We start from the raw sequence: 24,462 nt of genomic DNA on the forward strand, positions 1-24,462 counted from the left end.
CAGAGCTTACAATCTAATTAGGCAGGAAAGTGTGCTCAGATTTCTTCCTACTGGTTGTACCACTTGGTTTATTTCGCTAAGGCTTCCCTCTCCTGAAAGCAGTGATCAAGATCTCCCAATGATACTGAAGCTCTGATGGGTGAGACATACGGCTCAAAGAGTGTGAAAGTGAGAACGCTTTCGAGTAAGTGTGACTGGCATCACTGGGTTTACACACCTATTTTGCCCTTCAGCCCTAAATTTAGGATCTATTTTCAGCTGAAACTTCCTCTTCATTTAGGAGCTTAAATGTTATGCATATAAATTTAGGCCTGTCATTCTTTTGTCTAGATTTATGAGCCTAGCGCTGAAAATCAGTGCTAAAGCTTTTTTTTCCTCAGTCATTCCCACTTTTTATGCTCTAAGTGTTTAGTTAAAATTGCATAAATTTAGGGACTCAAACCTAGTTGTCTGTCCTGATTAGATTGTAAGCTCTGTGGGGCAGGGACTGTCTCTTCATGTTCAAGTGTACAGCGCTGAGTACGTCTAGTAGCGCTTTAGAAATGATCAGTAGTAGTAGTACGTTTTCAAAATAGGCCCAGAAAATTTACACATGTACTTTTGAAAATCAGTACATATTTCAAGTCCACTTCTGCCCATCCCCGGTAAAAGGATATGAAATGACAGCACGTGCACATACCCCAGACAATTCAATGACAAGCTATTTCTACAAATAAATGACTTTTAACAATTACGCCCTGAGTTATCCTGCTGGCCCTTTTTATTCCTTTCCAATTTACCTGTAGTACAGAACACTTTTATCATTATAATCAAATCCTTGTCTAGAAAATAAAAACTAGTTTCTGTTTCCAGATCAATTTTAAAAGCACCTCACGTGGCTGGAAATGCGTCTCTTGGGGCACAAATGTCCCAACTGTGATTCTTCTCACATCCACTATTACATGGGAGAATGGTCTCAGTTCTCACACTCTTCCCATCACCCTCCTGCACTGTTAGATCACTGCCCTCAAACTACTTTATAACATGAAAGAATAAAAAAGAAAGGCAATCCAGGAAGAATTCTCAAACAGGAAGCAGGAAATGTAGAGTGCGAGGTATTCCTAAAAATAAAAAAAATAAAAAACACCTTTCTTCAAGATGTAGACGCTGCCAAAAAAACCTTGGTGCCTTGGCCTGCTCCGATTTCACCCCGTGTGCAGACCCTCACCGCTGCTTCACTGTCCAGTTTGCAGATAAAAACTGTCACTGCCCCTCGGCTCTGGGCCACGATCCTAGTGGCAGTCTGGATCTTAAGTTTCACCCCTCCTGTGATGTCATGGGGCAGGGCAGAGGTGAGCACATCTGGCTCAGAGGTACCATCCAGTTGTGTGACAATAGAATCTACCAGCCTTGCACCTGTAATTAATTAAAAAAAGAAAAAAAAAAAGAGAAGAAGAAGAGATATTATGCTTTTTTTTTGTTTTGTTTTTTGATTGGCAAGTTTGCTTCTGCTGCTTTGGGCTTCCAGGGTGGTAGAAACCCAGCGAGGAAAGTGGCAAATAAATCGACTTGGTTAAGGAGAAGGATCTTGCAAGCAGTCATGTCCTTATACTTGGAAGATGTGATGCATCTTTAGTATAAACAAGAAAAAGCAACACTGGGCCTTCAAGAAAGAGACAATGGCAGTCCTTTATTGTGAAAAAGACCCGACACGGGCCGTGTTTCGGCGCACAAGCGCCTGCCTCAGGGGTCAAAGTGTGTCTTCACAATATATGAGCAGGAATGTTCAGACAGTCTGAGTAAATTGCCAGCCACCACCGAGCGTTTGTTCAATCCTACCAGACGCTGATACTATACATCTTTAGTAGACAGAAATTACTGGGCAGAGCGGATGTGATGGTTGACCCTTTTCTGCCATTCTGTAGAAATCCCACTCCAAAAATCATTGCTTTCATCCAGTGATAATTCCACCCTGGAAGTGGCTGCATGCAATTCTTTTTTTGTTTGTTTAAGGGCTGTAATTAAGTAGTTCTGTTGTTCTGCTTAGGCTGGGCTGTAAGCCTTCTCCATTTTGGATAGTGGATTCAGTCCTGGCCTTTTCTCTTCAGGGAAAATGCAGGGTTACAGTTCAGACATACAACAGAGGTAAAACCAGAACTGGATATTACTGGCCTAACAAGGAAAAGAAAGTCAGCTAGGATTCCCAGTCTTGATGCAAGGAACTAAAAATTCAGCTTACTGCTGCTGTGTTATTATTTCTTACCAGGGTTGTCTGGTGGCTGGTCAAAGATCCCTTCCACATCCGTGAGGAATACCACATGCTTTGGAGAGAGCTCTTGGGACAGGATCTGTAATAAAAGGGGGGCAGAGAGATGAGGGATAGGTTCTTAACCCAGTCCTCAGGGCACACCTAGCCAGTCAGGTTTTCAGGATATCCACAGTGAATACAAATGAGATAGATTTGCATACCAAGAAAGAAGTGCACTTGGTATGCAAATCTCTCTCATAAATAGTCATTGTGGATATCCTGAAAACCTGACTGGCTGGGCGTGCTCCAAGGACTGGGATAGAGAGGCCTTAAGTCCTCAATCTTCCCTTCAACCCCCCCCCCCCCCCCCAACATATTGTACAGGCTCTTAGCCTCAGTCAAAATGCTAAGGATGGACTGTTCTCAGTTCAGAACGTGCACTTGATGCTACAGAAAACAAGAAAGTCTGTTAAACTCTAACTTTAGAGCATGGAAATCAGTGGCATAGCCAAGGGTGGGCCTCACTTTGGGATCAGGCCCATCCAGTAGCAGCACACCTATGATGTGGCTGGCAGGGATCCTCAAGCCCCACCAGCCAAAAACTCCCAACAACTGTCCCTCCTACATACCTTGTAAATAGCAGATCTTTGCCTGCAGCAAGCAGTGACCGACACATACTTCTCGCACCGGCCCCACAGCCTTCCCTCTGACGTGTTCCCACCTATGCAAAAACAGGAAGTTGCATATGGGAAGGTTGTGTGGCTAACATGAGCAGCATGCATAAGCTTCTGCTCCCTACTGGTGGAAATCTGCTATTGAAAAGGTATGCGGGAGAGGGGGGATGTTTGAGAGACCATATGGCATGCAGGTGAGAGGAGAGACCAAATTACCTGTGGGAAGGGGTGGGGCTCTTCTGCCCATCCATCTTGGGCCCAGGCCCACCTAAAATTGTGTGTCTGGCTACGCCCCTGATGGAAATTGCAACAAACACCTATAAGGTGATTTACATTTCAAAGTCACGCTAGACTGTAATAAATCTATTGTATATTGGGTCCTTCCTAGGAAGGTTTGGAAACTTCATTCCAAAGAAGCATGTTTAGACATCAGGTCTGGAAGGCATCTTGGTTCACGAGTTCAAGACTCCCACCAGCCAAGAGAACTCTCCTCGTGACTTTGGCAAGTTATATTCTCCCCCTTGCTTCTGACACCCAGCTGAAAGCAAGGCACTTGGAAACATCTGGGGTTTCCTGGCCAACAAGTGAATTTTAGTTTTTGTGGGGCAAAATTAATAGAAAAGCAACGTCAAGGGTTTGTCTTTGTAAGATGCTGCAGATGCTACCAAATCACACAAAGATCTTAAATCATGCTCCTATACCTGTAATATAATCTATATGCAACTCAACCTAACACCACCTCAAGGCTGCGAAATTTATGAAAGTTGAGGCAGGGTGTCCGAAGGAAAATCTGTTACAATGCAAAAAAACACCCACATGAGAATCTTCCTAGATAATATTTGCATATTAAATATCTTTCAAATATTTAAATGTCTGTATCATATCACCCCTAGCCTTCCTTTGATCTAGGGTACACACATTCAGTTTCTTGAGTCTCTTCTCAAATGTTTTTTGGTCCAAACCCCATTATCGTTTTTGTCACTTTTCTCTGAACCGCTTCAAGTCTTTTTACATCCTTAGTGAGATACGGCCTCCCAAATCAAACACAATACTCCATAGGGGCATCAATACCTCATTTCTTCTGCTGGTTATACCCCTGTCTATGCAGCCTAGCATTCTTCTGGCTATGACTACCGCCTTGTCACACTGTTCCGCCGCCGTGTGCCTATGTCTGTGATACACATGTAAATATATGCCTCCCCCCCACACGCCATCACAGTCCATCCATATGCATTCCCACCTGTAAAATACATGCAATGTAAGATACATGCCTATGCACCGCTCTTTAAATATGCAGAGAAGGGCGACGAAAATGATAAAGGGGAATGGGCCGACTTCCCTATGAGGAAAGGCTAAAGCGACTAGGGCTCTTCAGCTTGGAGAAAAGACGGCTGAGGGGAGATATGATAGAGGTCTATAAAATAATGAGTGGAGTTGAACGGGTAGATGTGAAATGCCTGTTTACGCTTTCCAAAAATACTAGGACTAGGGGGCATACGATGAAGCTACAATGTAGTACATTTAAAACGAATCAGAGAAAATGTTTCTTCACTCAACGTGTAATTAAACTCGGAAATTCGTTGCCAGAGAATGTGGTAAAGGCGGTTAGCTTAGCGGAGTTTAAAAAAGGTTTGGACGGCTTCCTAAACGAAAAGTCCATAGACCGTTGTTAAATGGACTTGGGGAAAATCCACTATTTCTGGGATAAGCAGTATAAAATGTTTTGTACATTTTTGGGATCTTGCCGGGTATTTGTGACCTGGATTGGCCACTGTTGAAAACTGGATGCTGGGCTCGAGGGACCTTTGGTCTTTCCCAGTATGGCAATACTTATGTACTTAACACCAACAGAGGCTCTTCAAGTCCGCAGCAAACAACAAAGGTAAAAAAAAATCTAAGCAGTCCAGGAAAACTTTTACTGAAGTAGACCCGATGTGGCCACGTTTCGCCAAATAGGCTGCATCAGGGGTTTTACAACACACAAGCCAGAGAGAAAGATCCTGTTTACCCTACTTCTATGAGAGCAGGGAAAGAAGCTGTTGCTCTGTTCCATTGTTGCTGTTATGTTCTGCAAGAGCTGCTAACTGCAGTCTTGAATGCTTGTGTGATAGCTAGGGTAGGTCGGATAGAGGAGTACCGTGATCAACAAATCTCTTCCTCGCTACTCCTCTGTCTGACCTGTCTGGTTCGTACTACTACTACTACTTATCATTTCTATAGCGCTACTAGACGTACGCAGCGCTGTACACTTGAACATGATTCGTAGTGGATCTTGTTCCTCCACCTAGGTGGTTGACCTCTGCTAGCTAAACGGGATCTTTATCCCTGACTTGTGTGTTGTAAAAAAACTGATGCAGCCAACTGGTAAGTGGAGGAGTGGCCTAGTGGTTAGAGCACTGATCTTGCAATCCAGAGGTGGCCGGTTCAAATCCCACTGCTGCTCTTTGTGATCTTGGGCAAGTCACTTAACCCTCCCATTGCCTCAGGTATGAACTTAGATTGTGAGCCCTCCAGGGACAGAAATACCCAGTGGTAGCTGAATGTAACTCACCTTGAATTACTACTGAAAAAGGTGTGAGCAAAAGCTAAATAAATGTTACTCTCTATTCTATAAAATGACTCTTTAAGCATTTCTAAAAGAAGACAGTTGATTGCTTAGTTCTTGTACTGTCTCTTCCATGACATGGCATTGTCCTGAAAAAAATTGTAGCTCTGCCTTAACACGCTATTGCACTCTAGTGAGCACATTAGATGAGTGTGTCGGAGAACAGACTGGGTACAGCACCCCACTTCACCCTATAAAGTGTGGAAACAGCAGTGTTGGAAGGGGTGGCCTACAACATCCCACTGCACCCCATACAGTGAGCAAATAGCTAAGCGCTGCACAGGCAACCTTTTTCCATCAACATTTCCAGTGTAACCGAGTTGATAACAATGCATACCTCTATGATTGTGTCCCCAGATAAGATGCAGCACTGCTGTTCTGTGTCTAACACAGCATCTCCATGCAGGACAGGAACGTACCCAGCCTCCAAGGCCTCATGCACCGCAGCAACGTCTGGCCTCGCGACCTGTTTACCTGCTGTCTTCCACGCTCCAAAGGGCTGCAACGAGACACAAATGTGACTTACAAATCACACCCCTGCAACCAGCACTCTTGTCTCCCAGCTGCAAAAGAGTTATTCATGAAATCTATGATGAGGCAAAACACCTACGAGAGAATCTTCCACAATGAGGTTCACAAAGATACCCATTTTAGACAGGTTGAAGAAGCAGGAATTGAGACGTGCAGGTCAGCGCATCTTAACTTTCACCAATATTTTAGAATAGACTCTGCCGACATAGAACTTGTTCTAAAATACAGGTGAAATGGACGTTTACTAGCCAGGTGCATGCAGCACAAACATCCATTTTATGTTTAAATCTTTTTTTATTGACGGTAACATAGGATAACATGTACAGTTCTCAAAGAGAAACATAAATACAGAATGTCATCATGCAAACTGAAGTCACCATGCAGTTTTACATTTTCTCCCCACATCCCATCCCCCTCCAGCAACCAGCTCAGACCCCAAACTTATTCTATGGTTTCATCTTTTTATTAACTCATCGAATAACACAACCAAGTTTTTGACAACGTCACGATTTGCAAAGGCATTAAAGAGAAAACATCCCTCCCCTCTCCCATCTATACTGCATATGTCTAACAAATTACAGTCTCATTCATAGATCTTCATCATATATCAGAAGTTCAGTAACTGTCCTCTGGCGGCTGCAGCGAGAGTCCCCCAAACCGGGGACCATCTGTATTGAAACCTTAGGATTTCCTCAGGAGCTGCAATCTCTCCAATCGTAATAGGAATATCATCTGAGGCACCCGGTTAGTAATCCATTGTGTAAGAATCATTTTCTTAGCAATGATAATAGCCCAGACATGGTTGACCAAACAAGAGCGTGGGATCGTAGCGCCATCCTGTTGCCCACAAAGCAGATATCTGCTTTAGCAAAGTTTTCCAAAATATTACTATCTGTGGGCAAGACCAGAACATATGCCCTAATGTCTCTCCCTCTGCTCCACATCTCGGGCAGGCTCCATCTGGCGATAATCCCATGTGGAAGGCCTGTCGTGGAGAAAGGGGTAAGAACATAGTGATTCATGCATTCCTACAACATACCGAAATCCCTACTGCAGGGATGCTGTGCTTCACCAGCTCCTCGGTCACCAGGTGATTCAACTGCAATCAGAAAAAAAAAAAAGAGCCAATCAGTACAGGCTGAATGATGTGACAGGAATTCAGCAGCCCCTGAGCAGTGACCACCACACAAACTCATTTGGCTGCTACTTTCATCTGGGGGGTAAAACGGTAATGGGATTTGATAAACTACTTTTCTGTGTACACTTATATGTACAATGTATCTCATCACCACACCAAGCAGCAGCTGGACAAGGTGAAGGTGTGAATGACCTCATGTTGGCACAATCTACCTGCAAGGGCTGACACAACAGAAGGTGGGATGGTGATGTCCCACCCCTAAATGGCTATTCTTCTGGAGATAAAAGGGTTGTCTGATTAGCGCATTCACAGGTTGACCTCCTTCAAGCATCCCCGGATCCGTTGGGCTTTAGGGATGATCTTCTGAATGGCCTGCAAACCTAACTCTTGACTCAGAAGGATGACCGGGTCTCGCTCTGTAACAATGGACTGAGCATAGCTTTGTAGTTTATGTCAGGGGAGTTCTTCACCCAGAAAGCAGAGGGGCACAGGCAGAGGCATTAGTATTCCAGAAAGAAATACAGCAGAACGGAACACAAATCATTGCTGTTACTGACTGGCTTGGTGTCCTTTTAAAAATATGTTAGAAGTCCAACCCAGTCTTGAGTCAATGGCACTTAGAAACTGCATCTCAAGCAGAGAATGTGGATTCAATTCCTTCGCCAGCTGAGGATGCTGAGACATTAGTATTCACAAGCCCTGAAGAGGGAAGGAGTGGCGGAAGGGCATCATACATAGTAACATAGTAGATGACGGCAGAAAAAGACCTGCATGGTCCATCCAGTCTGCCCAACAAGAGAAACTCATATGTGTATACCTTACCTTGATTTGTACCTGCCTTATTCAGGGCACAGACCGTATAAGTCTGCCCTCCACTATCCTCGCCTCCCAACCACCAACCTCTCTTCCCCCACCTGCTCCGCCACTCAATTTTGGCTAAGCTTCTGAGGATCCATTCCTACTGCACAGGGTTCCTTTATGCATATCCCACGCATGTTTGAATTCTGTTACCGTTTTCATCTCCACCACCTCCCACGGGAGGGCATTCCAAGCACCCACCACCCTTTCCTTGAAAAAATATGCAATAAATGCAAAAAATGCAATAAATAAATAGAGTAGAGCCATTGCTCAATGGTGACATCTGGTGGCCAGACTTTGAAGGAACCATGATTATGTCCCTTGGCCTAGAACTGCTGCTGTGATAGCCACATTGATCTAAGAGGGTGGATATAAAAATAAGAGAATATATAACAGGGAGCTGCAAATGAAGGCTCATAGTTATCACAGCCCAATAGAGACTAGTTTGGACTGAACAAGAAGCCTTGAAAGGAGCAGGGAAAATCTGCTAGAACCCCCCCCCCCCCCCCCCCCCCCCCAAAAAAAAAAAAAAAAAAAAATTAAATAGCCTCTTAGATGGAGATAGCAGGACTGGACAACATACAGCTAGAGATACTAATGTGAGCCACTGCATTACAGGACTCAATTACTAAGTTGCGTTAGGCGCTAACACACGCCTAATGCAGCTTAAAATGGCGTACTGCGGGACATACTCAGGTGTCCTGTGGTAACTTCCAAATCAAAGCATGCTAACTGCACACTAAAAAAATATATTTAAAAAAAACCCATTTTTTGCAGGGCTGGAGAGTGGGTATTCCTGTGCTAGTCAGTTAGCACAGCTACATTACTGCATGCTAACTGGTTAGCACAGGATTACCGCGTGAGCCCTTACCACCCACAAAATGGGTGGTAATTACTCATGCAGTAATTGCTTTTAATGGCTAGACACTAATGACAACATTACCACATAGCCATTCATTGGAAAAAGTCTGTTTTTACAGCGGAAGTTAAAAATGGCCTTAGCGTTTGGGAAAAATGCATACAAAGGCATGCTAAGGCCACTTTTTACCGCAGCTCAGTAAAAGGACCCCAAAGATCATTAGCATATATTAGTATAAAATGGAACCTACAGCAAAAAATATGCATTAATGGAGTTTATGTGCACTTCGGTAACTAACTGCTAGTCTGAGTCTCAGTAATAAAACGAAAACTTGGGTGACAGAAGAAACTCAACTCTCTCATTCCCAGAAGTATATCTGCCCCATTCCCCAAAACACTGTGAGATGGGGACAATGCCTTTTGCCTTTCAGTTCTATCAATCTGGCACCTTCCACAGCACTATAGTCACCAAAAATATTTAACTGAAAAAAAAAAATCACTAGCTAATAGGCCAAAAACTCTTATCATTAATGTGTAGGACTAGGAACCCAAAGACTGGCTTCCGATCCCCTGTAGGTCATATTGAGGGGCATAATCGAACGGCACCGGCCATCTATATGGCCAGCGCCACAAAGAGCAGTCCCGAACCGTATTATCGAAAAAGATGGTCGGCCATCTTTCGTTTTGATAATACGGTTGGGGCCGGCCAAATGTCAGAGATGGCCGGCATCGGTTTTCGTTGATAATGGAAACCGAAGCCGGCCATCTCAAACCCGGCCAAATCCAAGGCATTTGGTCATGGGAGGGGCCAGCATTTGTAGTGCACTGGTCCCCCTGACATGCCAGGACACCAACCGGGACCCTAGGGGGCACTGCAGTGGACTTCAGAAATTGCTCCCAGGTGCATATCTCCCTTACCTTGGGTGCTGAGCCCCCCAAATCCCCCCCCAAAACCCACTCCCCACAACTCTACACTATTACCATAGCCCTTATGGGTGAAGGGGGGCACCTACATGTGGGTACAGTGATTTTTTTTTTTTTGGGGGGGGGGGGGGTTGGAGGGCTCCCATTTACCACCACAAGTATAACAGGTAGGGGGGGGGGTGGGCCTGGGTCCACCTGCCTGAAGTGCACTACACCCACTGAAAACTGCTCCAGGGACCTGCACACTGCTGTCAGGGAGCTGGGTATGACATTTCAGGCTGGCATAGAGGCTGGCAAAAAAGATTTTTTTGGGGGGTGGGAGGGGGTTGGTGACCACTGGGGGAGTAAGGGGAGGTCATCCCCGATTCCCTCTGGTGGTCATCTGGTCAATTGGGGCACTTTTTTGAGGCTTGGTCCTAAAAATAAATGGACCAAGTGAAGCTGGCCAAATGCTCGTCCAAGCCGGCCTTCTTTTTTTCTCATTATCGGCTGAAGCCGGCCATGTCTTAACAACACCCCCGTCCCGCCTTCCATACCCTGCGGAAACGCCCCCTTTAACTTTGGCCGGCTGTGTGACGGAAAGCAGTTGGAGCCGGCCAAAATCGGCTTTCGATTATACCGATTTGGCCGAGTTCAGGAGATGGCCGGCCATCTCCCGATTTGTGTCGGAAGATGGCCGGCCATCTCCTTCGAAAATAAGCAGGATTATCATCTACTTGCAAGTAAGTCATTGCATTTTAGTGGATCCAGTTAAGTGACGGCTTAATACCTTTATTCTCTATCCCACACCCTCTTTAAAAGCCATCTAGTATGAAAATGATCATCTACCTCAATGGTGCTACACCAGAGGCCACGAAGAACACACTTACAAAACAAACACTCCCATGCCTGCATTCACAATCAGACTATCATGTGACTTTCTTCCCCTTAATCTGATGTCAATAGATGCATAAATCTTTTCATGAAGAAAATTCCGCTCGTTCCTCTCCAACACAACTGCTGACTCTAAATGATGTCCTAAACAATAATCCTCTATGAATGACTCCTAGCCACTACCAGCTGGGCTAGAGCTTGTCTGACATTGCTGTCTGGATGTCTCAATGCCACCTGAAATTAAACATGACCAAAACCGAGCTTCTAATTTTTCCCCCCAAACCCACCTCCCCACTCCCCTCGTTTTCTATTTCTGTTGATGGCTCTCTCATTCTCCCTGTCTCCTCAGCCCGAAACCTTGGGGTCATCTTTGACTCTTCTCTCTCCTTCTCTGATCATATCCAGCAGATCGCCAAGACCTGTCGCTTCTTTCTTTACAACATCCATAAAATCCGCCCCTTTCTTTCCGAGCACTCTACCAAAACCCTCATCCACACCCTTGTCACCTCTCGTTTAGACTACTGCAATCTGCTTCTTGCTGGCCTCCCACTTAGTCACCTCTCCCCTCTCCAATCGGTTCAAAACTCTGCTGCCCGTCTCATCTTCCGTCAGGGTCGCTTTACTCATACTACCCCTCTCCTCAAGTCGCTTCACTGGCTCCCTATCCGTTTTCGTATCCTGTTCAAACTTCTTCTACTAACCTATAAATGTACTCACTCTGCTGCTCCCCAGTATCTCTCCACACTCGTCCTTCCCTACACCCCTTCCTGTGCACTCCGCTCCATGGATAAATCCTTCTTATCTGTTCCCTTCTCCACTACTGCCAACTCCAGACTTCGCGCCTTCTGTCTCGCTGCACCCTACGCCTGGAATAAACTTCCTGAGCCCCTACGTCTTGCCCCATCCTTGGCCACCTTTAAATCTAGACTGAAAGCCCACCTCTTTAACGTTGCTTTTGACTCGTAACCACTCGCCTCCACCTACCCTCCTCCTTCCTGTACACATTAATTGATTTGATTTGCTTACTTTATTTTTTGCTATTAGATTGTAAGCTCTTTGAGCAGGGACTGTCTTTCTTCTATGTTTGTGCAGCACTGCGTACGCCTTGTAGCGCTATAGAAATGCTAAATAGTAGTAGTAGTAACTGTATGTTGCATGTCTGGAGGGACAGGGCTTCACAACCATTCCTGTAAGAGCATAACACACTAGTAGATCCTTTGCCTAGACTCACTTTGGTTACAGACAATCTGGTCAGACACAGCCCTCGTCTTAGGTGGCCAGCGTCGATAGAGTCTTCCATACTACCTTTTGACACACTGTACTCTTTTGCTTGGAAATGCCCAAAGGACCTGGTAAAAGAAGAGTCAGTTGTTAGAGGGTGCAGAAATGAGACAGAAAGAGCAAGAAATAAAAAAGTCTTGAGATAAAATTTCAGAAAGCCGCTTAGCAGCAAGACATACATGTCCTTATGTCCCTGCAGAACTTTAGCAATTTTTCAAAAAGCAACTGTATTCTGCTCCCACCTCCCTTCTACAGCTGAGATATTCAATTTTACCCCTTCTTAATTTTCACCCCCTGGCTGATGACAATGATAAACCCAGGACTGGATCAACCTTCTCAGGTGAATCTGGAGCCAGCTGGTAACCCTATAGGCTAGAGCAGTGGTTTCCAAACCCGGTCCTAGAGGCATCCCAGCCTGTCAGGTTTTCAGGACATCCACAATGAATATTCATGAGAGAGATCTGCATGTACTGCCTCCACTCCATGCAAATCTCTCATGAATATTCATTGTGGCTATCCTGAAAACCTGACTGGCTGGGGTGCCTCCAGGACCAGGTTTGGGAACCACTTGGCTAGAGCACTGCTTCCCAAACTTGTATCCAATATGACCCCAATTTAACACTTTAAAAAAAAATCAAGTGACTTATGATGATTAAAACAATAGCCGATCTCCACTGACAGGGCCAGTGCAAGGATACTGGGCACTCTGAACAATCTTCAGCCTTGTACCCCCTCCCCCACACCCTTGACAGCCCTCAGGGGTGGAGGAGCAGCTCAATGGTTAATGCAATGGCCTGAGAACCAGGGGAACCAAGTGTGAATCCTACTGCAGCTCCTTGAGACTCTGGGGAAAATCATTTAATCCTCCATTGCCCCAGGTGCAAAATAAGTACCTGTATATAACATGTAAACTGCTTCGATTGTAACCACAGAAAGGCAGAATATCAAATCCAATTCCTTTTCCCTAGCAACACCTCCAGCAACCTCCCATCAGTGGTGACGCTCTGGCACAGTGTTTTCCCCTTTAATAGTGGTGACTCAGCACAGCATTCTCCCTCTCATCATCCCACTCTTTTCCCAGCATCACCGTATCTTTCCTCCTTCACTCCTCCATCCCCTGCCCAACATCTCCCTCTCTCTCCATCCTCCCTGTGCCCATCTCAGCTCCACTATTGTGCATATATATCTTTCCTTTCCTTCTTCCTAGCATCTGCTCTCCTACCTCCTTTCACTGCATCCATGTCTCTTGTCTCTCCCTCACCATCTGCTTATTGCCTCTTCCCCTCCCCAGCCCCCTTCAGCAACTGCTCCAACCTCTTTCCTCAAGACCTGCCCCAGTCTCCCACCTTGCCCCAGCATCTTTCCATTCATTCTTCTCACCCCTCCCCCAAATCAGCAACTGTCCTTATATTGCCCCTTCTGTCCATTATCTGTCTCACCCTCTCCCCTAGCATTTGCCCCATACAAAGCTAGGTCAAAGAGTTGTGGTACCCTGCACCAGCTGTTACTCTGGCACCCCCTGTCTATATCAGTGCCTCCCCGCCCGGCCCCCGCCCCACCCTGTCTTCAGCTGTAGCCCCAACTCCCTGCTGCTATTGGCTCTATCATTTTGCTGTCCTCTATGCTGGGCTACCAGCACCATCCCAGTTTAAATGCCAGAACAGGAAGTACCCGTTCTCAGGTTTAAACTTGCAACAGTGCCTGTGGCTATACAGAGAAGAGAGCACAGCAGGGAGAGCAAAACATGCTCTGGCTGATATGAAGGTTGAGCCAGGCTTTTGGCACCCTGCACCAATGCCTAACCTGGCCCCATGCCTCTCCTATCCCCAGCAGCATATTTTTCCATTTCTCCTCCCCTCTTTCCCCTGGTAATATCTATCTCCTGAGATATGCATCTGCCTCTCTTCCCCAGCATTTGGCCTCTAGCAAGTTTCTCTGGGTCCTATGGTTTGATTGAGCAGTGGAAGCCTGTGCCTTTCTTCCCACCATTTTACCTTCTTTTCAATCCTGGCACCTTGAGCACAGTGAAAACACGAGCTTGCAGGCCAGCACATCTCGATGATAATCACACAATGCACAAGATTAACACTAAGAAATGCTGACCTGAGAGAATGCATTATGAACATACTTGTGGTTCCAGCACTAAAGAGAAGTTACAGCAGTGGGGAGCCACATCCCAGGCTCCCTCCCACCGTGCCATTCGGCCAGCTTTACAGAACCTTTGATTTAGGGAGTCTTTGCCAATCACCTTTTTTGCTACCCTCTAAAATCTGATGCTCTAAGCAATCACCTAGTTTGTCAGTGGTAATACCAGCAACAGTAAGCTGGATGAGTTTCCACTTTAACTGGAAGCCCACACAGGAGGAAGGGGCAGGACCCATCAAATATTTACTGCAAGGAGGTTAGATTGAGTCTCAAACACAAATGGACCCCCATGCTGATCAAGGAGGTTAGATAGAGAATAGGAGACAGTTGAGGCTATCTAGTCCATCATATGGGTTGAAGACTATTAGAAATAAGGGACTGCCTATACCTGGTCCATCTGTAAAAAGTCAAAAGATGTTCCAATTGGATAGGCAGTTCCTTAAAAGGTGGAGGACAATATATATATATATATATATATATATATATATATATATATATATATATGTTTTACTTATTTCACAGTTTTTAATGTATTTGAAAGATTCCCATATGTTGATATAAATACCATGAAATCAAAACTGAATATCACTAAAACAACTTCAAAATTATTGTAGCTGGTGTAGAGTGATGTGGTAGCCATTAGTCCACTTTTAAAGGTAATCCAATAGAAATAAAATAAAACAGAGAAAAGAAAATAAGATGATACCTTTTCCATTGCCAACAAAAAAGGTATCATCTTATTTTCTTTTCTCTGTTTTATTTTATTTCTATTGATTACCTTATAGCTGGTGGAAACAGCACTAATAAAGGATGCATTTTATGCTAATTTGCCTACACTGTTCCATAGAATACAGTAATACATGGCCAAATTTCAGTGAGGGTATCGTGTTTACTGATGGGTTCATCTTAACTGTGGTTGCAATCTGCCTTGGGAAGCCTGGTGTTATAAAGATTGCAAGTAAAATTAAACTTTCCTTTCAATGGGGCACATGGAATCACATCTTCACCTCATCTGTTTTGTACACATGGATTATTCTGTTCTGAGCATATTCCATGGACAAGTGGTTTTCATTAATCACAATAATAAAAATAAATATTTTCTTTCATGTAGATCTCTCATTTGTTTAAACATAAATAAATGGGCTATAAGCCCCTGATGCAGTCCATTGGTTTTCTTATATTTTGTCCTTGTGATGATTTATACTGTGCCAAAACTAGCAATACCGTGAGGAAGAATAATAGAATTCAGTAACATCCAAAACGTATTCATTAACCTTATAATTGTGTTCACATTTGGGTAATAACTGAGAAAATGCTGTTGAAAAATTACTTGAAGAAATACATAAATATCACAGAACTGGAAAATGTTGGTACATTTAGACTGATTCTGGACTTCTGCATGAATGTAGCTCTGCCCTCATTATTGAATATCTCTCTTTTAAATAGTAATAATAAACAATATTAAGTGCATTTTTATAATATACCACTGCATTCCAAAAAAAAAAAAAAACAACTGGAGCAAGATCCCACAAACAATCTCTCTCTTTTGATCTAGGCACAGGAAGAAAAAAAAAAAAAAAAAAGATTTAAATACTCCCAGGGTTCAACCTAATACATGTCAAATGTGGGATATAACTGCCATAAATAAGTAAATATATAGAGAGATAGAAACTCTGAAGTTGAGCACCTGATTCTTGCAACATGGTGTCTGTTTTAGTGGCCCCTTACCAGGAGAAAAAGAATCTCTGCACGAATATAATACATGCTAGGGTGTCCCTATAACCAGCCCCTCCAAATGACACGCTGATTACGATTTATAATAAATTACTACTCTACCTATGAAAAGTTATTGTTACTATACTTCCTCTGTCTACATCCGTATGCTGCATAAGCTGGAATGTTTGAAAAATATAAGCGAGATTAAATAAAAAATGCTACCAACAGTAAAGAGCTGGTGGTGGGAGGCAGGGATAGTGCTGGGCAGACTTAGGTCTGTGCCCAGAGGAGCACAGGTACAAATCAAAGTAGGGTATACACAAAAAGTAGCACATATGAGTTGTCTTGTTGGGCAGACTGGATGGACCGTGCAGGTCTTTTTCTGCTGTCATCTACTATGTTACTATGTATGTATGTAACAGTAAAGAACGACAACGTGGAAGCAGCACCTCACAGGTTTGTTTGCTTTGTTTTGAGTGTACGCAGAACGACGGCTACGCGGGGTAGAGGAAACACAGACAACCTTAAGTGGCTTCAACGTTTTGACGTCATGCCGACTCCTGTTGTCAATCAAACCTCTTTGGTGCTGATAGATAGGTATGCCCTAATGCGTAAAGTCATAAGAACCAAACGGAGGGAGGCAGCAATGTTTCTGTGCCATCCCTTGCACTCTTCAGACATGAGTTTGGGAACCAGGGGGCTAGAGTGAATAAGAAACAGAACGGGGCAGACAAACAGAACAGGGAGGGAGTGAGTCTGCATTTTTGTGCAATCCTTAATGCACAGTCAAGAACGGCAATAGGTGACTGTAGTGCGTGGTTTTATCAGTCTTGCAATCTTAAGGTGGTATGTATCCAGTTCCTCAACCCCCATGCTGCCCCCTCATCCTTACCCAGCTCCGTGCACTACGATGCATCGCCGCCCCTGCCTGTGAAGGGTCTGCACGATGCCAGCAGCTCGCTGAAGGGACTCTACGTTCAGGGATTCAAAGCAGTCCTTGTGTGTCACGGCGCTACCCCCCAGCTTCACAATACAATGCAAGGCGGCCATGCCCGGCTCTCCCTGATCACTGCGTGGGCGTGGTTAATTATCACGCGGGCGGCCCACAGGAAGGGTTGGGCGTAGTCTATGCCTGTCAAGTGTACAGTGCGCGCGCGACCATTAGATCATGTGTCCGATAATAAGCGTGCATGCATCGGAGACCTGGAGTACAAAAATCTGTCTTCGGTGTATTTAATTGCGGCTACCCTGAACACCAGCCTATTGGGAAATGCTTAGCTTGCTCACCACCCGTCAAGATCGTTGCTGGTTCTGTTCTTAACTCCTTAGGTCTCGGGCTTAACTTATCTTTCTACCTTGTAATGTGTTTCATTTCTGAAAAAGAGGTGGGGGATGGGCGCCCTGAATAAGAACCAGCACATCTTCACCCGATTTATTTTCATAATAAGGTTGTTGTAGAAGACCACTAAGGTTAATGCATTGGTTATACTGCCTTTCTGTGGTGCAACCGGTTTACCTATTATATACAGATACTTTCTCCGACTCTACAAACCCTTCGGGGTACTACTACGTCCACTACTACTATTTAACATTTCTAAAGCGCTACTAGGGTTACGCAGCTCTGTACAATTTAACATAGAAAGACAGTCCCTGCTCAAAGAGCTTACAATCTAAAGGACAAAATGTACAGTCAGACAAGTAGTAATGCTTTAACGTCATTAGTTTTGACTTGTTACTATAAATGAACTAATTTTCCTGGTTTGTAACTCGCATTTTCTTGGCTCCGGGGCGGACGATGTCTACAGAACGTTCGTTCCCTAGACAGCAGCTGCTAGTTTTGGTGGGCGATTCTTGTTGCTCCGGGAGATAGAAGTCCTTCCAGAACCAACCGGAACCAAGTATTGTAGATTTGCACATGAAACAACCAATCGAGCTGCAGAAGGCGGATCTTCTGAGCCTGACTCTGATGTTCTCTCAGTACTGGATAGAGGTCTGTGCGCAGCACACGTCCTGCAGATGCTGTGTTGGTGAGGATGTGAGGTGAGCCTTGGAGATTTTGGGGTCCCCCCCCCCTCGATCTTTGTAGATCTACTTTAATTTATTTTCACGTGTCATCGGGGAGGCGTCAGAGAACCTCGGGGTTTGGTAGCATGCAGAGGATTGATGCAAATGGGGGGATGGAAAAGGTTTGCAGCAATGCAGTGATAAGAGCAGGGTTTTGGGCATGGCATTGATTTAGCAGTTTTAGGCTTGGTAGCATCTGTGGATCAGAAACCGCCGGGGCTTTTTGGAGACTACATGACATGAGGCTAGTGTAAAGATCCCCATTATCAGAGCCGGGAAAGGATTTTCCTCATTCTTTTCCCCTCCTGGGCATGAGGGTTTGGCTCGTTTTCAGTACATCCTGATGGCATGTGACGAGCATGACATAAAGGCCTTTGGCGGCATGGATGGGGCAACGTGTGGCACAGACGCCTGAAAGAACCGAACACATGTGCGTTTTATTCGCCCCTGGTAAAAACCAAACTTTTCATTCCAGGGGTGGGTGCTTACTTCTGAGGAACTGTACCATAAGATTCAATGCTGTCCTCTTATGTAATAACCCTCTTGCAAAAATGCTTTTTAATTAACACTATGAGTGCTTTGGATGCTGTCATACATGCCATAAGCCATGTTGCACAACAGTCCAGACTTTAGGAGTAGGGACGTGCTTATTGTTTTCAGGTCCAATTGTAAACTGTCCATTCAGTTGCCATTGTTTTCTCTCCATTTCAGGACCAAGTGTGTACAGAACACGTGTGTAGAACATGGAGCTGCTTTCATCGGTGATCCTGTGCTTATGTCTCACTGCATTTCCTCCTCAGGTGCAGGCTGACAAGGTAAAGCATCAGAAAATGTACACATATAAACCAGGCCCAACCATGTCAAATGCAGAGTGATTAATGTGACTGTGGGCATATTCATAATAATTTTGCATTTAAATTGGGTCCTTTAAAAATGTGAGAGAATTTGCAATAATTGTATTTTGATTACACAAGTAGATGGTTATTACTTTGGATGCCTCTTGATTCTCGTCTGAGCAAAGGCCAGGTGTCCTTTGTTCTATAAGTTGCTTGTAAGCTAAGGAAAAGGAAGCCCTCCTTTGACATTCCACACTTGGTTCAGCTTTCTTTTGAACTGTGTGTTGTTTTGGACTGATATATAACAGAGGACACGTGCTAAAGACATCTCTTCTAGAGGCTGACCGAATTTTAGATTCGGCACCGAAGGTAGTTTGAAATCCAAACACCTCCCCCCCCCCCAACCCCCCCGGGCCTCCTGACCACTCGTAGGCCCCAAGAAACCCACTCATTCCTGCCTGGTGCTGTGCCTCCTTCAAAATGAGTTCTGGGACTTCCAGCATCAGTCTCACGAGAGAGGTACCAGCACCCATATTGAGACTGGAACCAGCATAAGCGGGGGAAATCTCCAGTTGCTCCTGCTTATGCTGGTTCCAGTTGCAAAATGGCAGGGCTGCCGAGAGACTGAGCCACTGCCACCGGCCACCCCCCGATCGCCACTGCCCCCCCCCCGATCTTCGCCGCTTCTACCTCCCCTCCCCCCAGGATCGCTGCTGCCGCTTAAGGCTGGCTGGAATCCGAAGGCCCTGCCAGCGGATGAATCCAGCGCTGCTCTTCACTCCATGCCTGCCCTGCCCCTGCGGCTGCTTTTTTCTCTCATCTCGCATGCGCCTGAGGGGGAAAAGCAGCCGCTCGGCACGGCGGTAGAAGCAAACGAAGAGCAGCGCTGGATGGGGGTCCGGTGCCGGAGTTTTCTCTCTCTTGTTCCTGTCGGGACCCGATCACTCAGGGCCCGTCAGGAGCAGGAGAGAAAGAGAGAGAGACCCCAGCGCCGGGCCTCCCTTGGAGGCCAGAGCGGGAGAATTTTGCCCCTCCTGCCCCCCCCCCCCCCCCTCTCAGCGGCCCTGTAAAATGTCCACTGGGACTTCCTGCAGTCTTGTGAGGCTGCCATAGGAGGTCCCAACAGCCATTTTCACGATTGGAGCCAACATAAGCAGAAGTAACTGGATATTGCTCCTACTTTAGTCAAAGTATTTATATACTGCCTTTCTAAAACAGTCAAAGCGGTTTACAAGGAACTACAATAAACAGATAGAACAGTACAAAAAAATAGATATCATTTCAAGTGCCACATTGCTAACAGGTAGATACTAACCCAGAAATCCGCTTAGTCTGCAAATGCCTGGGGGGGGGGGGGGGGGGGGGGGGGGGGGGGGGGGGGGGGAAGAAGGGGCTTGCTAAGAGTTTGGAAACAGGGATAGGAGAGCTCAGCCCGGATGTCCAAAGGCAAAGAATTCCAATGGAAAGGGGCAACTGCAAAAAAAAGACGGAATGGCATGTGGATTCAAGCCTTGTTAAATATAAAGGGAGTGTGGAGAGCTGATGGTCCAGAGAAGAACGGAGTGTCCGAGCAGGTCTATATGAAGTGACAAAACATGCCAAATACAGAGGGGGACAACGGTGAAAGGTTTTAAATGTTAAAAAGTCAAAAGCTTGTGGATTATGCGGTACTTTATTGGCATAAAAAAAAAAACCAGTAGAGCAATGGAACCTCTCACAGCTGGGGCTCAAAATTGTCTTTATTGGAAACTATAAGAGTGACCCGACACGACTCGTGTTTCGGCCTCACCGACCTGCATCAGGGGTCTAGGAAACTGTCATCCAATAAATGTTCCTAGATTGGTCATTAACGAATTAAATCTCCGCACAATCGTCACCCCAGAAGGTATATAGTACACAGCGCAATCTCTGTGGGTACTGTTTTTTTTTGTTTGGTGCCTTCCTTCCAGTGGAGCATTTTGCCTTCTGTTTGTGACAGTACTTTATTGGCAACCAGTGATGCAGTTTCAGAAGGGGGAGTTACACGATCATAATGACAAGCACCAGTGAGTAAACGAATCGCTGTGCTCTGGACTGTTTAGAGTTTCTTAAGAGCAAGTGTAGGAAGACCAGCGTAGACAACATTACAGTAATCCAACTTGGAAGCGACCAGAGTGTACGGTAAAGCTATCCTTGCCCAGGTATGGCCTAACAGTCCAAGGAGTAGAAATAAAGTTTAGTAACTGCTTAGATTTGGGAGTGAAAAGCGAGTGCTGAATCAATGTACACACCTAAAAATTTCAGAATATCCACCAATTGAATAGGCTTACCCTGCGGAAAAGGGACAGAAGAGGGCATAGGTTCCAATCTCAATATGGCTGCTGGGACCTCCTGTGGCTGTCTAGGAAGCCATTTTGAAAGAGGAGCCGGCTGCGCACAGGAGCGAATGGTGGGTAGTAGACACAGGAATGATCTCCAATAACACGGTAGGCCCAGGAAGGGGGTTGCTGCGTGTGTGTGTGTGTGGCGGGGGGGTAAAAGTGGGTTCATCGGGGGTCTATCATTTGAGAGATTTGGGAGGAGGACTGCTGCTGGCGGGTGGGTCTGGGAGGGGGGGGGGGGGGGGGACAGGACCAGTTTCGTCTTTGGTTACAGCTGAAAACCAAGTGGCCGGTTTCAGTTTTGCCAGAAACAGAAGATCCTGGTTTCAGTCAGGCTCTAACATGCCTCTCTCCTTCCACAGAATTCCGAAGATGTGCGCTGTAAATGCATTTGCCCTCCTTATAGGAATATCAGCGGACACATATACAACAAGAATATGACTCAGAAGGATTGGTAAGAACCTCTGATGACTCTCTGACCTGACCCATCAATGCAACTTCCTGTCCTTTCCCTCCCCCCTAAAGAATCAAATATCTTCAAAAGTCATGGTGTTTATACAGGAAATGGACCTACATCCCTGGAACACAGCAGGCCAGTCAGGTTTTCAGGATACCCACAATGAATATGCATGAGATAAATTTGCATGCACTGCTTCCATTGTATGCAAATCCATTTCATACATATTCATTGTGGATGTCCTGAAAAACCAGACTGACTTGGTGTGTCCTGACGAGTGGGTTGAGAACCTCTGATCTAGAGAAGGACCTCTACCGTCCGAGAAACTCGTGGACATCTGTGGATAATTTTGGGGCCTATGAAAGGTTATCCCACAACCTGCAAAGACACTGGTGTTCTCAAGGGCTAATATATCTACTCAAACTGTGCTGTGCAGATTACCCTTCCTTGCCTTTTTTGGGGATGGGGGAAGGGCAGTGCATTTAATTGCTGCATTTGCTCATCAGATTTTCATCCTCATGAAAGTTCTCGGTGGTTGAACGGTGGGCAAAAATGAAAGCTCTGCCTTTCATGTGTGTAAGATAGTGGATCAATTGGTTTTTAGGAGCCCCAGCTTTGTTAAACTTAGGTAAGTGTTAGGTGGATGGAAGGGTCTTTTGAGAAGTGACCAGAGGCACGCAAGGGTGCATAGGGGAGAAAATGGCTGCCAGAATGCTGTTGTCCCTCAGCCTTCCAGCATACGTAAAGACTGTGAGGAAAACACCTATAAGTCAACGTGCAAAGTTCTTTCCCTTTGAAAATTAGATAGAAGCATTCCCATGGACTTTGCGTGTAGGAAGGGAGATTGAAAACTATTCCCCAGAAGGCTTTGAAATGAGACCGAGGTCCTTTTACTAAGGTGCGCCGAAAAACGGGCTGTGCTAGTGTAGGCGCATGTTTTGGGCGCGCGCAGATCCATTTTTCAGCGTGCCTCTAAAAAAGACTTTTAAAAAAAAAATTTGCCGAAAATGGATGTACGGCAAAGTAAAAGTTGGCGCACGTCCATGTTGGGTCTAAAACATTACCGCCAGCCATTGACTTAGCGGTAAGGTCTCATGTGGTAATCGTCTGTGCGCGTAGAAGGACGATTACTACCCAGTTTCCGCCGTGCGCAGGAAAAAAAATTATTTTCCAACGCGCGTAAAAAAAAAAACTTACCACCCGGGCCTCGCTGTAACCGGACGGTAACTCCAAATTGATGCACATTGGGCACGTGTAGGTGCTTATAAGTACATAAGTAATGCCATACTGGGAAAAGAACAAAGGCCCATCAAGCCCAGCATCCTGTCCCCGACATCAGCCAATCCAGGTCAAGGGCACCTGGCAGCTTCCCAAATGTACAAACATTCTATACATGTTATTCTCGAAGTTGTGGCTTTTTCCCAAGTCCGTTTAGTAGCGGTCTATGGACTTGTCCTTTAGGAAACCGTCCAAACCCTTTTAAAACTCTGCCAAGCTAACCGCCTTTACCACTATGTGGCTTAGTAAAAGGGCCCCTTAAGGATCTAAGTTTGTACATCCTTGAGGGGATATCAGTGGCATAGCCAGACTTCGGCGGGAGGAGAGTCCAGAGCCCGAGGTGAGGGGGCACATTGTAGCTCCCCCCCCCCCCCCGGCGACACTGACCCCTGGCCACTTTAGACCCCCCCTGGTGCCACCGCCCTCCCTGTCCCTTTCAACCCTCCTCCCGCTGCCATCGACAACTTTCCCCTGCTACCGCCAGGTACCTTTGCTGGCAGGGGGTCCCCAACCGAGTCCAGTGAATTCGCTGATCTGGATTCTGTTTCTGTGAGTCCTGACGTCCAGGATGTCAGGACTCACAGAAACAGAATCCAGATCAGCAACGCGCCGGAGACCGACACTGAAGAGGACTTCGGCTGGCGGGGGTTGGGGACCTCCACCAGCAAAGGTGCCTGACAGCAGCGGGGGGGGGGGGGGGGGGGGGGGGTGAAAGCAGGGGGCCAGGGCTAAATCTGCGGGGGCTCATGCCCCCGTGGCCCCACCTAGCTACGCCCCTGGGGGATATAATAGAGTTCAACAGATGAACCTGGTACAGATAGTCTAGGATGAACAATTGGTGGACACCAGTATGGCACACAAGAGACGATCTGGCGGATGAACACAAACCTTGATACAGCCACGTTTCGGAAGTTGCCAGCATCAGACTTCTGTGTAACTGCTCATTGATTCATTACTGATTTACTTTTAAGACTGAGGTCTGATTGGCTATTCATCTACAATGTTAAGTCTTTTTGTGTGCAGATCTGAAATTATACCCCCGACGCTGGGAACTGCCACAGCGTGGCCATATTGGGTCTGTGTTCTTCCCAGAAATTATCTTTGATGTGCCGTATTGGTGTCAGTGTGTTCTTTCATCCACCAGTTGTTCACCCTAGGCTGTCTGTACCAGGTCCGACTCAGTTTGGGATATGATAGAGACATTTGCATATTTCAGATGATATTTCCCAGTGGAAATAAAGCTCTAGAACAAGAGGGATAGATTCAGAAATAACATCAGAAAATATTTCTTCACGGTTATGGGGGTGGATGCATGAAAGGGCCGTCCTCAGGGACGATGGTGAAAAGTCATACCCACTAACAAAAATCCAGAAAGCCTGGGATGAGAACAGAGGATCATTCAGCCTGAGGCAGTGAGGCTAATGCCTGAGATGGAATAGGCACTGACTGGATGGGACTGGTGGGCCTTTTCAGCCATCAGACTCTTGGGTTTCTATAGCTACACACTAGATACTGAGACTGGTATGGGAGTGCCCTCTAGTGGTAGATGCTGAGAATGCCATCTCTTTTCAGGTTATTTGTGCCTCTGCTTTTTATGGAGATTCACTTTTTAACCTTTAGTGAGTTTTAGGACCTTC

At 45.7% G+C, this 24,462-nt stretch overlaps 2 protein-coding genes across 3 annotated transcripts in view; one reads left to right on the forward strand and one right to left on the reverse strand.

The window, feature by feature from the left end:
- Nucleotides 1-756: 756 nt before the first annotated feature.
- On the reverse strand, nt 757-16,889 carry LOC115481930 (isopentenyl phosphate kinase-like). The gene is made up of 6 exons (XM_030221401.1): nt 16,723-16,889; nt 11,920-12,037; nt 7,077-7,136; nt 5,844-6,005; nt 2,243-2,327; nt 757-1,395 (listed from the first exon to the last, which is right to left on the reverse strand). Exons 1-6 carry the CDS (start codon nt 16,878-16,880, stop codon nt 1,133-1,135), a joined length of 846 nt encoding a protein of 281 aa, XP_030077261.1. The 5' UTR covers nt 16,881-16,889; the 3' UTR covers nt 757-1,132.
- A 926-nt stretch (nt 16,890-17,815) lies between these two features.
- The window catches only part of TMEM9 (transmembrane protein 9), a 36,258-nt gene continuing 29,611 nt past the window's right edge, over nt 17,816-24,462 (forward strand). The window contains exons 1-3 of one of the 2 annotated variants that reach the window (XM_030221166.1): nt 17,816-17,870; nt 18,606-18,709; nt 21,453-21,544. In XM_030221166.1, coding sequence (XP_030077026.1) covers nt 18,638-18,709; nt 21,453-21,544 — 164 coding nt within the window. In that variant the 5' untranslated portion in view covers nt 17,816-17,870; nt 18,606-18,637. Of the gene's footprint in view, nt 17,871-17,914; nt 18,017-18,605; nt 18,710-21,452; nt 21,545-24,462 lie in introns of those variants that run through there. The other variant, XM_030221167.1, reaches the window with a different exon arrangement.

This window comes from Microcaecilia unicolor, chromosome 12 (assembly GCF_901765095.1).
Source record: "Microcaecilia unicolor chromosome 12, aMicUni1.1, whole genome shotgun sequence".
NCBI lineage: Eukaryota > Metazoa > Chordata > Amphibia > Gymnophiona > Siphonopidae > Microcaecilia > Microcaecilia unicolor.

What these genes read in the sequence shown, in the direction of transcription:
- LOC115481930 (XM_030221401.1), bottom strand. Translation starts at nt 16,880, where the DNA reads ATGGCCGCCTTGCATTGTATTGTGAAGCTGGGGGGTAGCGCCGTGACA. An exon ending in CCAGATTGTCTGTAACCAAA is followed by an intron (nt 7,137 to 11,919) that starts GTGAGTCTAGGC and finishes TTCTGATTGCAG; the next exon opens with TTGAATCACCTGGTGACCGA. An exon ending in CTGGGGACACAATCATAGAG is followed by an intron (nt 2,328 to 5,843) that starts GTATGCATTGTT and finishes CTTTTATTACAG; the next exon opens with ATCCTGTCCCAAGAGCTCTC.